General features: G+C 38.4%; 1 protein-coding gene across 2 annotated transcripts; it reads right to left on the bottom strand.

The window, feature by feature from the left end:
* Positions 1–2,004: 2,004 nt before the first annotated feature.
* LOC583099 (U2 small nuclear ribonucleoprotein auxiliary factor 35 kDa subunit-related protein 2) lies at positions 2,005–14,471 on the bottom strand. Of its 2 annotated transcripts, none has more exons than XM_783026.5 (11): positions 14,277–14,471; positions 12,781–12,856; positions 12,232–12,320; positions 11,509–11,602; positions 10,970–11,078; positions 10,194–10,271; positions 8,762–8,803; positions 7,652–7,797; positions 5,808–6,021; positions 4,625–4,790; positions 2,005–3,849 (listed from the first exon to the last, which is right to left on the bottom strand). In XM_783026.5, the coding sequence occupies exons 2-11, from the start codon at positions 12,810–12,812 to the stop codon at positions 2,582–2,584; spliced, it is 2,238 nt and encodes a 745-aa protein (XP_788119.4). In that variant the 5' UTR covers positions 12,813–12,856; positions 14,277–14,471; the 3' UTR covers positions 2,005–2,581. The 2 variants fall into 2 exon arrangements, with proteins under 2 accessions (XP_788119.4, XP_011667868.2); XM_011669566.2 differs by having other exon boundaries at positions 14,322–14,471.
* Positions 14,472–15,873: the final 1,402 nt, after the last annotated feature.

Here is a 15,873-nt window from a genome sequence, read left to right as displayed (position 1 = left end):
CGAATCTCTACCTTCCTTTCTCTCTCTCTCTCTCCCTCTCCTTCCTCCTGTTTTATATCTCTTTCTTTCGTGTTGCTTCTGTCTATACATTGTCCATAAGAGTACAGTCCATGGATTACACTGAATATTCTGGAGACAGTAAATACCAAGCATCATGGTAAAGAGTCAAGATATGACAAGAAAAAAAATTGTTTACAATTTCTGGGAACAACAAGGACAATTACAAGTGCATAGACATACAGTCATGTATATGTACATTTTATTAAAAATAAACATCAGTAGTTCATCCAATCAAAGTTCAGACAATAAAGTGCACAACTATTTAGGAAGCCCATCCAAGTCGAGAGGGGACTTTCATTAGTATACTTTAGGAGCAATATTGAACACTGTTTACTTTGGAAGTTTCCTTGGTGCAACTGGCCTTCGTTTTTTTGCCCTGAGACTGCATCAAAACTTTGACGTTACCTCATCTGAGACGGAACATGGTCTACATGCATGGTTTCTAGCACAGTATACTCAGGGAGAAAGGGAGAGAGAGGTACATGAACACGATCACAATCGAACACAATTTTCGAAAAAATCAACCCATTCACAAGAGCATTTTCAATACCCCTAATGTACATCACAAAGAAATCAAATTGTATTACTAATACTTTATTGTCATGCTCACACAATTTTCAATGGTGATGACCTAGGCTAATGAATTTGCCTTACCGGTACATTGATTTTTCAAAAGTACTTGCTAGTTGTGTTTATGGAGAAATATCAAGAGATGGGAAAAGACTAAAAGTTAAAGAGAAAGATAATGAGTGAGAGGGAGAGAGGAAGAGAAGAGAAAGAGAGAGGGAGAGAGAGAAAGATGACAGGGAGGGAGAGAGAGAGAGAGAGAGAGAAAGGGATAGAAGAGAAAGAGAGGGAGAGAAGAGGGAGAGAGAGGGGAATAGAAAATGGGAGAGAGATAGAGAAAGGGATAGAAGAGAGAGAAAGGTATAGAAGAGAAAGAGAGGGAGAGGGAAAGCGAGAGAGGGGATATTTTTTGAAAAACCACAATATTGCCAGAGCTCAAGATCAGCTGGATCGTTAATTCTAAAGAACGTAGTTATATGAAGCACTCACTTCAATAGTTAGACTAAAGATGGGTCTTGATGAATAAAATTATTATGGACTCAGACCATTTATGTGCTTTCAGGCAGACAAAAAAAATGCAACAAAACAACACAGTTCACTGAATGCCTGTCCCTGACAAAATAGATTAATCACAATGACCCGACATTCACCAACTTGAATCTGAATCAAGAAACAATTCTAAATTATGCAAACAGAAGTCCTGGGCCCCGTCTTACAAAGAATCTATATCAATTGCAACTATGTACATAACAGATAGGAGACTGCAAACTTGCGATTGATTGGAAGACGTGCGATTAATTTGGATCAATCGCAACTCTTTGAAAGACTGGGTCCAGGTTCAATAAAGATGGATTGAAATCATCTCGTCAATCAAAATTGAATGTCAGTTGTAACTTGACAGAGGGATCCTGAATCTTGGCAGGATAGAATGATTTAATGACTAACAGATAATCTGTTATACCTTCTTAAGATGGAGATCTTCACTGACTAGATGTAGGGAACTCAGAAATATGAGCAAATAATGATCAAAATTAATCCTTGTTTAAGTTGTTTCAGGTAACAATTTAATACTAGATGGTTGCAATTAATTACAGACTATCTTTGGTACTAAGGACACACATGACTGTTTCAAACAGCGATTCCACAAACTCATAGGCCCATATGTTACTAAAATTTAAACATGACACTGTGTTAAAGCTCAGTCTTGAGTTTAAAAAAGAAAGTTAGACCGAGGTCAACAGATTTATCCTTTGGTTTTAAGGAAAAGTCCACCTTGATATTAAATTGGTTTTCATAAAAGCAGAAAAATGAGAGAAACAAATTAATGAAAGTTGAAGCAATATCTGATAAAAAACAAAAAAGAAATTAATTCTTTAAGTTGTCATCAGGGGGGAAAAAAAATTGCAATCTGTGACGTATCTCGCGAGCTCCTTTTTAATTTACTCTGTATAGAATTTTTCATAAACTTTCATTGTCAGTTGGTGATGACAGAATAGACTTGTTTCATACAGGGGTTGTATCAAAACTTTTTTGCAATAATTTTATTTGGGGTGAAAGTATGATCGAAAATTTTCTTAACAGAAAATATAAATCTTTGAAGTTTTTATTATACAGGGCAAATGGGAGGGGACCTTGCAAAAAAATGCAAGGTCACAAGTTTCATTTCCTTTGACAAATATTTCTCACAGTTGATAGTCATGTAACTAAAGGTCACCTGTTTAATTTCTTTTGTCCTACTGTTCTCTTTAATAGATGAAGGTCAGCTTAATCAAGGTCACCTGTTGAATTTACTATGACCCATTGGTCTCATAACTGAAGGTCAGCTCACTCAAGGTCACCTGTTTAATTTATGATGACCCATTGTTCTCATAACTGAAGGTCAGCTCACCCAAGGTCGCCAGTTTAATTTACTATGACCCATTGTTCTCATAACTGAAGGTCAGCTTACTCAAGGTCACCTGTTTAATTTCTTTTGTCCCATTGTTCTCATAGCTGCAAGTCTCAAGGCTTCATCATCTGACGAGTCATTACTCTGACCTTCTCCAGTCTCAATGTCACAAGCCTTAGGGTTCACCACTGATTGATGTCTCTTCTGTATTCTTTCTCTCATTTCCTTTTCTTTCAATGTCAAATCTTCTTTCTCTCCTTCCTCGACAGAGCTTGAATTTGAACTTTCGCTTTTCTGATGCCTTCTCCTCTTTTTCTTCCGCTCTGATGACGAGTGTCGTTTGTGCCTTGATTTGTTCTTTGATTTGGCCTTCTTTTTCCTATGGCCTGCTGATGTCAGTTTACCGTCAGTAGGCAAAGACTTATCGTTTGATACATCGTACTTTTCCTCATCTTTGAAAGATTGACTCTCAATCAATCCGTCATCTTTGAGATCTTGTCGAGGAGAACCTTCTACCTTTCCTAAGCCATTCGAATTCAGAGGTTTGCTCAGTTTGGGTTGGCTAGGCTCACGATCACTACCCGAATGACTTTCAGATTCACCACTGTCCTGCTCAACACTGGAGCTTCTTTGCTTCTTTCCTCTCTCCTTAATTCTACTCCTACCTCTATCAGTTGTCCTCTCCCTACTCCTACTTCGACTCCTCCTTTCTTTCTTAACCTTTGACCTGACGTCATTATCCTCTAAACTAGAGCTTCTCCTCTTCCTTTTTCTCTCCCTACTTCTACTTCTGCTTCTAGTGTGATCATACTTCCTATCTTTGGTTTTTCTTGAGCTACTATCAGGCAACTGCCTCTCTCTACTTCCACTTCTACTTCTTCCGTCACTATCCTCTCCGCTGCTGCTTCTGCTACGATCTCGTCTCTGGTCCCTCATTCTTCTGCTATTCCTGTCCAGGCTGCTACTCCTTCTCCTTGTCCTCTCTCTGCTTCTACTCCTGTTACTTCTATCCCTACTTCGACTTCTCCTGTTAACCCTCTCCCTGCTTCTGCTGCGCCTTTGTGAGAAACGCCTGCTGCTTCTTTCCCTACTCCTGCTTCGCGAGCGTCTTCTTGAGCGTCTGTAATCCAACCTACTCCTACTTCTACTTCTGGAGCGTTGCCTGAACTCCCTGGCCTGCCGATCTCTCCTCCTCCTCTGGTCGTCATGGCAATGACGTGGTGTTCTGGGAGGACGGTCTTGATCGGCATCCGAGAATTCACCTCTAGGATTGTGGAACACGTGAAGGAAGTTACAGTGCTTTCCCCTGGGACACTTGTCCCGATGGAAGAGACCTGGAAGGAAGCAGAACACAGATTAAAATGGTGTTTGCGCTCTCTGGAAAACCCTGGACAAAACTGTCATGCTTTCTTTCTTCACCATATTTTTCCAAGATATCTTTGGTCTTCCTTTCCGTCACATGCCATCCCCTTTCAGATCCCATGCTCTTTTCACAGGTTTATCATCTACCCTTCTCAAAACATGACCCGGACAAGATATCAAATGAACAAAATAGAAACAACACACAAGGGTAAACAAAATTGTACATAACCCCCAAATTATCAAAGCTGTAAACGATACTCGGGAAGCCACAATTCACCCCAGACATGGGCTAGTACAAGATGCTTATATAATGCAAGTTGCAGTCCTACTTATTTTTGCTTGGAGTTTATGCTTATCAGCAAAACGGGCATGCCAGCAAATGTGCCAATCAGTTCTCATGGCATACAAAAGGAACTACAGACTTTGAGATAGCCAGAAGGACATACATCTGTATGTTCAGGGGTGATAGTGAGCACTAACAAAACAAAAGGATTCGGGGGAAAATGGCATCTAACAACTTTCACCATCTTTTAAGTAAGAAAATTCGGGAAAAATCAGGAAAAAATTGGGAAAAGGAAAGGGGAAAAAAAATCAAAAAAAAATCAAAAAAATCTGGGAACTGATTTAAATCGGGTAATTATCAGCCTGGTATGTTAAAGATAATAATCAATAAGGGTCCGAATAAAATCTTATCGAGCCAACAACCAAATAAGGAATGCTCGCCTTGAACAGGTTTTAAATTCTTACCGCATATTGCTGGTTTCCATCTGCTGACAGGGCAGTATCGTGGATCAAGCTGCTTCCCGCCGTAGAAACGCCCAGCGAAGACCTGAGCGGCCTTAGCAGCCTCCTCCTCACTACGATACTGGACATACACATTCCCTCGAAGATGGGGCTCCCAGTTACGACATACCTACCATCAAAGAAATATCAATCAAAATTTTGGATCATTTGGTTTGTTTGTTTTAACTGACTGCTATTAAAGAAAGCATGCTTGTGCTTGTAAGTAAACAAACAGATGACCTATGGCCTTAAGCCCACTCCAAATGACTTGGTAATGAGGATTAATGCCTTACCAAAGGACACTAGAGCATTAACTTGGTTTCAAAACCAGGACCTCCTGGTTACGAGACCATTGCTCTACCACTGACCCATCACGCCCTCGAAAAGCAGAGAAAGCCAGATGGTATAATATACACAAGAGTCAGGCACGATTTTACTCTTTGAGTAATAATAATAAAATGTTATCAAACTATTTTCCATCCTAGCATGCAAGTAGGATGTAATGGGATTCATGCAAGTACTCGTTGGGCAAAGTTTTGATCTCGTACCATCTTGTATAACATAAACAAGGCCATTACATTCTATTTTAAATTCCCAACCCAAAGATATTCACCTGTCCTTACATGGTTTAAAAGGATATTAATATTTTATCGTTTTCAAAATGTCTCCCTAAAAATGAATAATCAAACGAGATACTATGTTTCTTTATTATCTAAAAAATTATAAAACTTGTTGTTGATGTAAGAATCTTTCAATTTCTGCTGTGACTTAAATTTTCATGCTGTTATTTGCTAAAATACTTTGAGGTTCCATTTGACTGTAAGAACTTTCCAAAGTTCCATGACTGTTCTACTTTTTAAATATTTGTGTTAACACCACTGCACCTGAATAGAATCTGCATTGATCTCTAAACCTAAGACAGTATCTTCATCATTCCATGTTCACATACAGTCAAACCTATCTACAGCAACCGCCCAAGGGAAACAAAAAATGTGCTTGTTGTAGACAGGTTCCTTTAGTACATTTTTCAAAAAGAAACAATTTTCAAGGGAAACAAAAAATGTGCTTGTTGTAGACAGGTGGTCTTTGTAGACAGGTGGTCACTAAAGCAGGTTTGACTGTACAAACAAACAAATGGACCCCTTACCTTCAACTGCACAACCTCTCCATACTCCCTGAACTCGGGTAGGACATCCTCGTAGAACTCATGAAAGTTTAGGTAGGCCGACTCCTCATCACATTCCAAACCAACGTCGGCATCGTACTCATCCTTGAAGTCGGGACCGAGACCAAAGTTTGTATACATCCCGGGTATCATGAGGGTGGTGCCTTGCTCCGGATAGGGGTGTGTCCGCGAACATCTACAGGAACAAAACAAAGACATGAATCGGTCAATTTGTTAGCGAGGTTCTGAAACATCTCTTGGATGATCGGTCTGCCCTTCTACCAGCCAAGAGTAGTCTTCAGTAGTCTTGGGTTACAGCCCAGGGGGGTGTTTCACAAAGATCCTAAGTTGAACTTATCACTATGTTGGACTTAACAATCATGGAAAGCCATTAGCATCTTTGAAAATACTTTGTAAAAGATATTTTAAAAGGCATAAAATGTTGATTTAATTCATTCATATTTTCTATTATAGAGGAGATTTCATGTTCTTGATGTGGAATTTTAAAATAGTCTAACATACTTGAGTTTTTTATTTTGAATACCGGTATATTTTATTTTAAGGCTACTAATGGCTCTCCATAATTTTTAAGTCCAAATTAGGATCTTTGTGAAAGACCCCCAGGAGGCTGATAGCTCACAAGACTTACAACCCTTTAGACGATATTGATCTCATCGGTCTTTCAAGCCACTTTTGCAGAGGGTTTACTAGAGCAGCGTTTTTCAACTCTTTTAAAGCCCCACTGCACTCCTTGCTCCCTCTATATAAAAAACAATGCCTAATCGGTGACCATTGGTCCCCTATGATCCTCTTTTTCTTATGTTAATTGAGAGCTGATTTGATGAGATAACCACCTGTCAGTGACCTTGCTGGGAGGTCTAATCCCCCCTGGCCAAACTAGTGCAGACAGGCTTTAAGGAAAACAAAGTCTTGCATCATCCCAATCCCAAATACATCACAGAAGATTCATTTTGCTTCTCTCTTGCACTTGTCAAGTACCACATAAGTACGGGCACATTCCCTTATATATTTTGTGAGCGAGCCACTTTTCAGAGGGTTTCACTAGACCAATGGCCCATGAGACCAATGACCCACAAGACTGACATTTTTTATCTTCCCTTATAGGCTGCATTTCGTTGTCTGAGGAAGGTAAATTAAATATGTTATGAGAATGTTTTTTTCAGTCAAATGAACCTCTTTCAGGTTCTCTGCTTGCATAACCATAGTGGGTAAACCAACATATATGCTCCAGCTCAATTGCTCTGAGCTTTATTTCATCAAGGATGTAGGGTTAGGGTCTGTGATGCAATCAAGATTCAGGCTAGGCTTAGCCAAGGTCAGACTAACAGTTGAAGTAAGAAATGTAGTTATTGTAGGAAAGTGACCGCACAGCAATTTTTGCTGAGAGATGCATGCTGTAGATGAAATAGACCAGTTCACAATTAGCACATGTCCCAAATGACCCCGAATATCCACAGATCTTCAAAAAAAGAAGAGGTCCCACTTTGTACATTTTGAAATAATCCCTCCCACAGCAATGGAGGTGCTACATAAATAGCCTTTGTTTCCCCTTTTCAAAGAATACTTCCACCTGTGTATCATGGAGTGCGCTGCTTGTGCAGAAATAAATAATGATTAAATAACTTTCATGAGCTTGTATCCAGTATTTTGTCTCCATGTATTTCACAATTCGGTCTGCAATGACCTTTATCTGCTCATGCTCAGACTGCAACTATGAACTGGCTTATTGTGCAGGAGACTGGAGCATGAGAGACGAGCAACAACGATCACATTATCCAAGTTTAAATCTATCCCCAGTTTCGTACCTCTCCTTGAATCTGCACGCACCGGTCTTCAAGAAGAACGAGCATATCTCTTCTTTCTTCTCTGCTCGTCCAGGTTGGTTCGAGGCCGGCTGACTGGAAGCAGGGGCCTCTGGATTACGCCATTCTTTAGATCCTTTGGAAGACTCCTGCATTGGAAACGAAAGTGAAGTGGTGAATAACTTTTATACCTTTTATAAACTCAAAGTGCACGCAGATGCAGCATTAATAAAGCCCCACCGCACTACTTATAGCTACTTGCGCCCTCTATAAAGCAAACCATGCCTAATCAGTGACCATTGGTCCCCCATGATCCTCTTTTTCTTATGTTAAGTGAGAGCTGATTTGATGAGATAACACATGTTAGTGACCTTGCAGGGTGGTCTCATACCTCCTGCAAACTAGTACAGATGGGCTTTAAGGAGTTTTTGTATTAAAGATGCATAGATTAGAGGTGGGCTCTCATGGGGAATTCTACACCATTTGGTTGTCTATTGTTTACATGATAACAGATAATGGCAATTACCAGGGTTAGCCTTTAGTTTTGATGACCAACAAGCCTTATAAATGCAATACTCAGCATTTTCCACCCATTCCCTCTTATGGTCAAGTCATTATCTTTCATTTCTCTCGCCCAGATACTTTCTGAGAGACTAGGGGGGTATTTCCTGATGGGACTACGGGTTTGCTGTTTGTGCGAGACTTTACTGATATTTCCACAAAGTGAGCGAACTATGACCTAATGCACACGGAAACTGACAACCATCTCACACCATCCATTCATTACACAGCATCATCTGAAGACCGGGAGATTATGAAAGCATGTGAAGTGAACTTCATAATTTCCTATCCTAAGTCAGTCCGGCTTGTAAAAGTCATGGGGTTCTTGACTGACCTAAAGGTTTATAATTATCATTGCAGCATGAGCTAAATCCAGGATTTTGTTTCCGAATCTGAGACAAAGATACCCAATCACAATCCTTTTAAGGAAGGTAGAAAAAAGGGGAAGAACGCTGGTTTTTTAACTACAACAATGACATAATCAGTGAGTAAAATGTAGGAGGATGTACTGAGGATATGTAGGAACTTGGGAGTAAAATTGTACTTTCTCACCTTCTTGTTTCCCAGTTCGTGGTCCAGCTGCTGAAGCACACTCTGAGTTCAAAGAGGACAGGTGAGGTGGTCACATGATCAGTCACATGATGTGAATGATCACCTGACTCCTTAGATCTTTGATCTAGATGAAATTCTGAAAGAATCTGAGTTAAGTCTGAGCATAATATTGAAATTACAAACATGTACTTGAGTTAATAGTTTGCTACTTTTTGGAAACTGCTGCACAACTTTCTCATAGGCTGAGAAATTGGGATGTCACATGATGACAGATTGTCACATGATCAAATGTAGTCACATGACATAGAATGTGATTTTGGGGAGCATATCTGAGTGAAGACAGAGAATAACAGAAATTGCATATAATTGTGAGGTTGAGACTGTTCAAGATGTTGCAGAACATTACAGATGTCCCAACGTAGCAACAAATATGTCGCTCATGACTCAAAACATGCACTGTTCTACAATTATCAACAAATTTACATTATTGCTAGGTTGAAACTTTGAATCGGTCCAATACACATTCTTCTACATACTGGGCTTTCATAGATGATCTTCCAAGGGTTTATTACTGAAAAATATTGATACAAAGTCTCTAGAGCAAACTTGTAAGTTATAATGTCAGTGGTATAACATTATAACTTGTAAGTTATAATGTTATACCACTAAAAACATTATGCCAATGGTCTCGAGAACCTTTACAAGGTGAATGTCGGGTAAGTCTGATTTCATAACGGTTGATCATGATAAAAAGATACGATTGAAGACGGTTGAGTAAAGATAGGTTGATGCGATCTCATCCTGCAGCTGCTACGTATTGAGTTGGTTAAGGAATGGTGCAACAATAGTACAGATTTACATTTACACATTTGCTGAAAAAGAAGGTTTTTAGGCTTGATCTGAAGTGTCAATCTTACAGGAAGTGAGTCAAGTTCCACAAATAATCATCCTGAATCTAAGAATGCGACAACAGCATTACAAAAAGTAAAAAAACAGATACCAAATACCTACTGATAACAAAAACAGTTAGAGATAGGATACCTGGTTTTTACCCCTTGACTCTTTAGTCTTAATAAATCTTTTCCCCAAAGTCTAAACAGAGCGACCCTCCGATTCCTGTCGGCAACGGGTTATGGAAATGCACATTGGGCTGGCTTCGAACAGCTCACCTCTTGACCTGAGAATGATTCAAGCGAATGTACCCACCGCTGACTCCCGATGAATTCTGTTTCCGAAGTCTACACAGAGGGACCCTCCGATTCCTGTAGGAAACGGGTTATGTACATACACATTGGGCCGGGTGCAAACACCCAACCTCATGATTTAAGCGAATAAACCCACGGCTGACAAACATGCATAAGAAACAAATTTATAAAAATGAATTGGATATGTAAACCGCGATGTTGACACTCAGAGTTGGGCATCTTATCACCTCTAGCTCTTGATCCTTCTTCTCCTTCTCTTCATTTTCCTTTTTCTGTTGCTCCTCCCATTCTTTTTGGATAAGTTTCTAAGGAGATAGAAAGAAACAGAGGGAAAGAAACAATGTTACTCTAATGGGTAGAAAAGCTTTTTGTAATATCCCATTTCAAAAAAGGTTCTTCCCCAAAAATTGATTATTTATGCAGGTCGATTGGAATAAATACAAATTCAGTTCAACATATAGCTTTCCCAGGTATAAAGTGTTTCTAAATTTGATTCAAATGGCCTTTTAAATTTGTTTCATTCAAAATATGAATAGGATCACACCAAACTTAGTATTTAAAAAGGCAATAACCTCTCCCCTTTTCACAATTTTTTTTTTTTTAAATTGGAATATATTGCAATTCAGCCTTTTAGCTGTGATAATATTGAATGGAAATTGAATTCAGTTGAATTAAACTTGTGCTAAAAGATTCTTATTCATAATTTGTATCGTTATCTTGATAAAATGTACAATATTTTTGTATATATGTAATAAATAAAAATACAAACAAAGAAATAAATATGTTAAAGCCCCACTGCACTAGTTTGGCCAGGACAGATTAGACCTCCCTGCATGGTCAGTGATAGGTGGTTATCTCATCAAATCAGCTCTAAATTAACATAAGAAAAAGGGAATCATGGGGGACCAACGGTCACTGATTATGCATTGTTTGCTATATAGAGGATGCAAGTAGAAATAAGTAGTGCAGTGGGGCTTTAAGGTTAATGAATTTAGTGAATTACCCGTTCTTCCATCTCCTTCTGTTTAATAGCCTCAGCAATCTTCCGTTGTTTCTCAAACTCGGCCTGCGCTAAACTCTCCCTCTCCAACCATGCAGCCTTGGCTTGAAGGCTGTGTGTTTTTAACATTGACGGAAATATAGAATTACACTGCATTAGTAATCAGACTTTGTAGTGGTTTTTATTTTACCTGATATTAGGAGCCATAGCATATAACACTGAGTTCCTATAGGAAATATATTTATTCAGATGGTCATATCTCAGCCAATACTGGACATATTCAATTGTTTTTCAACATTTGGACATTTTCTTTGATGCCCTTTCGGAAGATGAAGTTCAAATTGAGAAATTCAAAAAAATGTATTGTTATTACATCACATCTTCAGTACTCTATACCCCCAAGATAAGGGTGAACCGGTCTAAGTAAGTGCGTGCAGTTGCCATTTGTTACATAAAAATCGCTGAAACAAAATTGTATTTGTTTTTTGCAGTGGTTTTCCACATCATGTCTGAACAGGTCTTTAATTATATATTCATCCTACCTGGTTCTCTCTTCATCCTGTTCACCTTGTCCTTGTTCTGTTTCCACTTCAATCTCCTCTACGTCTTGATTATCATCATCTTCACTCTCATTGGCTGTAAAGTAGAGAGAATTTGTACCAGGTAACCAGGTTAAATCCAATACACCCTTCATCATCATCATCATAGTCTTGTATTCTTTCATGAAAGAGGACAATGTTTAACTTAACCAACTGTATTATACAAAATGTCATCCTCTATTTCAATCATTTCAGGACAGGATTTATTTGTAGGGCTAAATTGATCACATGTTGGTCTTCAAATTGACAACTATAATATCTTCTCTCATTGCTACTTTCTTTAACATAAATGTTATGTCTATGGAAACAATTTACATTGGCAAGATGTTGTAAATTCTTTTCTTTTTTTATTGGCAATTTAATACAAAAACAATGATTTCGAATCTCAACATTTTACCAATTTAAGGATTTTAGAGCTAATTTTCCTTTTTTCTAATTCCTGGCATCAAAAGTACCGGTAATATGAAGTCATGAAACAAAAATCGATACATTGTGCAAAGGTTTTTTGCTCTTTTTTCTCATGCATCAGATATAATTTTTTAGGGCAAGAGAGAGAGAAAGAGAGAGAGAGAGAGAGAAAAAGAGAGAGAGAGAGAGGGAGAGAGAGAGAGAGAGAAAGACAGAGAAAAAGAGAGAGGAATTGTTAAAAAGACCCGCACTGAATACCTGTTCTCTGAGCATCCCGAAGCTGAGCAGCTGCTTGCCTTTTCTTCTTTCGTTTCTCTTTCCTCACTTGGGCCCGGAAATATTTTCTCCTGCAAAAAAAAGAAGTAATTAATTGAGTGAATTAAGTGCTTTGACTACATACCAGTTACATGACACTCATTGCAAAGTTGCAATTACTCGCCCCACCTACATGTACCATCCCAGGTAGTACAGCTTCCTGGGTGAGCTGCTAAAGGGATTACTCCATCAAGTATCAAGTACCGGTACTACAATGCTTATTTCAGATCAAAGACTGACTTGTACAAGACTTTCTAACTGATACCATTTTTTTTTTCAGAGGTTAATTCCTCCTCTAATGAGTTATATTTTTAATATATATTAAAAGGCAACAACATAAATTCTGTAGATCCATCAGTTCTTTAATTTGTTTAATTGGCCAAATCATTTAGGAAATCAATATGTTTCCCAAAATGACACATCTAAAGAATAGCACAGCATAAGAAGATTGAGACCAAGTACCGTACAATACAGACTAAATCATTGACTTACGGTAAATGCACAGCAGTGACAACAGTAGCCATCTTGTTTGCCTGTCACCACAGCTTACAGCCATCAAACAGAGGTTCTATGGGAAGGAGGAAAAACAACAACAAATAAAAGAAGTTAAAGAACATATTATGAGTCCTTTATTCAATCCAATCCAGACCATTTACACCGAGCAACTGAATTTGGAATGTTATATAAAGTTAAAGAAATATTAATCTTGAACACCACATACTAGTACCAGCGATTATTGGAAAAAGGCACGCGCTAATTCAGCACCTTAGTACAGTATATTAAATTAATCGCTATTATCGTAAAGTACACTGTACATGTACATGTAAGTATCATATTGGCATGATATTGCTATCACCCTGGTATCAATTTTAAACATTTTGACTGATTTCAAACATTTTGACTGATTTCAAAGTGCTTTGTATGAGAAGAAAGAAGAGTCAACTAGCACTCCGAGACGCCAGTGGGCAGTTGTCGCGAGAAGGGGTGATTACAAGAAAAACCAAATTCAGGTTTTGTTTACATTACTCTTCACGCAGGGGTATGGGTGCCAATTAGGGTATGTGATATCAATATTAATTTATTAGACTATATCACATTATTACCTGGGGCCTGTTTCACAAAACCATTATTTAGTCCGACTTCTTGACTAGAATCTAAATCAGCGCTAGTTAGCTACATGTTTGTTAGACGTTTCACAAAGCCCTCTTTGCCAAGATCAAGATCAAAGACAACATCATGTCTATAGATCTATATAGAGTTGGGACGTCCCCGTCCCCGTCGTGACTCGGTTTCTCTGTTTGGCTATAACTTATTTAGTCAATGTACATTTTTGTACATAGATTCACTTCAACAGGGTTTTTATGCTTCTTTAAAAATAACTTTTCATAGAAATATGTCAATCACGTTACATGTATGTTATGCGAAACCCGCAGAGCGCTGATTAAAAAAAAAATTCTGCAAAAATGCTGACAATCCTTATTTTTTATTTTTAGGACACATTTTGTACGCGCATACGAGGATATCCTTGTTTATGCGGACGATCCGGATTCTCAGACCAGAATGCCTACTGATAATACTTAGTAATAGTCTAGGTCTAGAATCTAGACCCGTAATTTGGATTGGACTAGTTTTGGAGTTTTGCGGAAAATGAAGTTTTAATTTGCACTTCTGGGATAATGAAAGGGTGGATACTTTTTATTCATTTATATTTATAATTCTACATTCATTCAGTTTTTCATTGATATCAAGTTGTATTTTCATCGATATCGGAAAGGGTCTTTAAATTAACTTGATCATGTCAATAGGCATGCTGCAGCCTGCAGCCTGCAGCATGCAGCCACTAGCCATTGGGCAATGACTTCGCACGCCAATGAATATGAATTGCAAAGTGCAGTGCTACATGCATGTACGGTACCGTACGTAGGCTACGCGTACAAAGTGAATGAGCAGTTGCCTTTTTCACGAAACTACGGACAAATCATACTCACAGATAATCTACGTCGTCTATCCTTCACGAGTTTTCCACTTTTCACCTCTTTTGGTTCCTTTCGAAGAACATGCATACATGAATCATGAATGTTTCCTTGATGAAGCCACCTATCTTTAATAATCTATCATTCTATGCCGGATAATCACAATACACATGCAGACATGCATGGGGATTCACATGCAACTTGGTTTGAGTTCGTTGGTATTTATGGAATGCTTATTGTGCTCGTTTTCTTTAAAAAAAAATTTAATCAATAAGGCATGTAATACCGGTACATGCGCAGCTTTAATTGTATGCGTGAAGAACTGTGTAATAAAATCAAAATATTTTCCGTCGCCTTTGTCATGTTCAGAGGAATGATGCAGCTACATTTTTTTTAACCGTATCGAGTATCTTAGATAACTTAAAGTCAGATTAAGTTATACTTGGTCAAATTCTTCGACTTCGGCCTTTATCGCAGTGTCTGGAGCCCGCCCCCCTCCTCCACTTTGGGGTCGGAATGACCGCATGCGTGTTACCAAAATGTCCGGTAAAGGGGTACTTTTCACGCACCAAAGTCCGGCTCGTACATATACACAAAATTGAACACGCATATGCGTACACTAAATATGCACTGGGTGGGGGGGGGGGGGGGGCGGGGCCTGGAGTCATTTGTTTAAGATAATTAGGCCAAGTCGACAATAATTATCCACCAGTTTTATTTATTTCATTTAATTCAGTTGCTTTAAATTATGGTTCTATCGTTTTTCGGAGTAATAAATTCAAATAGAATGATTTAAAAAAAGAAGAAGCTATTTTTACTGTTTGGAGTGTCGTAGAAGTATTATATAATTATTGACCATGCATAATTTATGTAGATGAACTTGATGCTTTTAGGAATAAAAGAAAAGTGAGAAATGATAAGACTAATCGACGAATTAAAGAAAAAAAAGTCAGGTTATTATTTTGTTTAAATTGTGATGTTAAAAGCTTTTCCAAAATAGTGTCAGATATATAACGAAAATATATTAATTTGATTTTCCAGAAATGTTGTAAACTGCAAAAAAACATTTTTAATACAATACCTTTGTAACAGCTTCACCCTCTTGACAACCGACATTTTTGTCCCTCTCTCTCTCTCTCTCTCTCTGTCTTCCTTCCTCCTTCTCGCTCTATTTTTAATAATTCTCTCTCTTTCTCCGTTCTTTTCAATCTATAACCAACTCATGTGTAATTTCCTCCCGCCACCCCCCTCCCCCCGCCCCCTCGATCCCCAACTCCGAGGTCGAAGGGATCGCATTCGTCTACCAAAATCTCCGGTAAAGTGGTATTTTCGGGTCGCAATTTAAGTCCGGCCCGGGAATATTGTAAAAAAAAAGGGGGTGTATTTGACTGTTCACCCGTGGATTTTTTTAAAAAGAGGGGTGTCATCTCTCTTTCCCTCTTTCTCTCTCTCTCTCTCTCTCTCTCTCTATTTCTCTCTCTCTCCCTCTCTCACTCTCTCTCTCTCTCTCTCTCTCTCTTTGGATCCCTGAGAAATTTAAAAAGGGGGTTATAAAATATTACGAAGTTTTTTTTTCTCTCTCTCTCTTGGACTCCTGAGAAATTTGATAAGG

This window comes from Strongylocentrotus purpuratus, unplaced genomic scaffold, assembly GCF_000002235.5.
Source record: "Strongylocentrotus purpuratus isolate Spur 01 unplaced genomic scaffold, Spur_5.0 spur5_scaffold_12, whole genome shotgun sequence".
Taxonomy (NCBI): Eukaryota; Metazoa; Echinodermata; class Echinoidea; order Camarodonta; family Strongylocentrotidae; genus Strongylocentrotus; species Strongylocentrotus purpuratus.
This window is presented reverse-complemented; position numbering and strand designations above follow the sequence as displayed.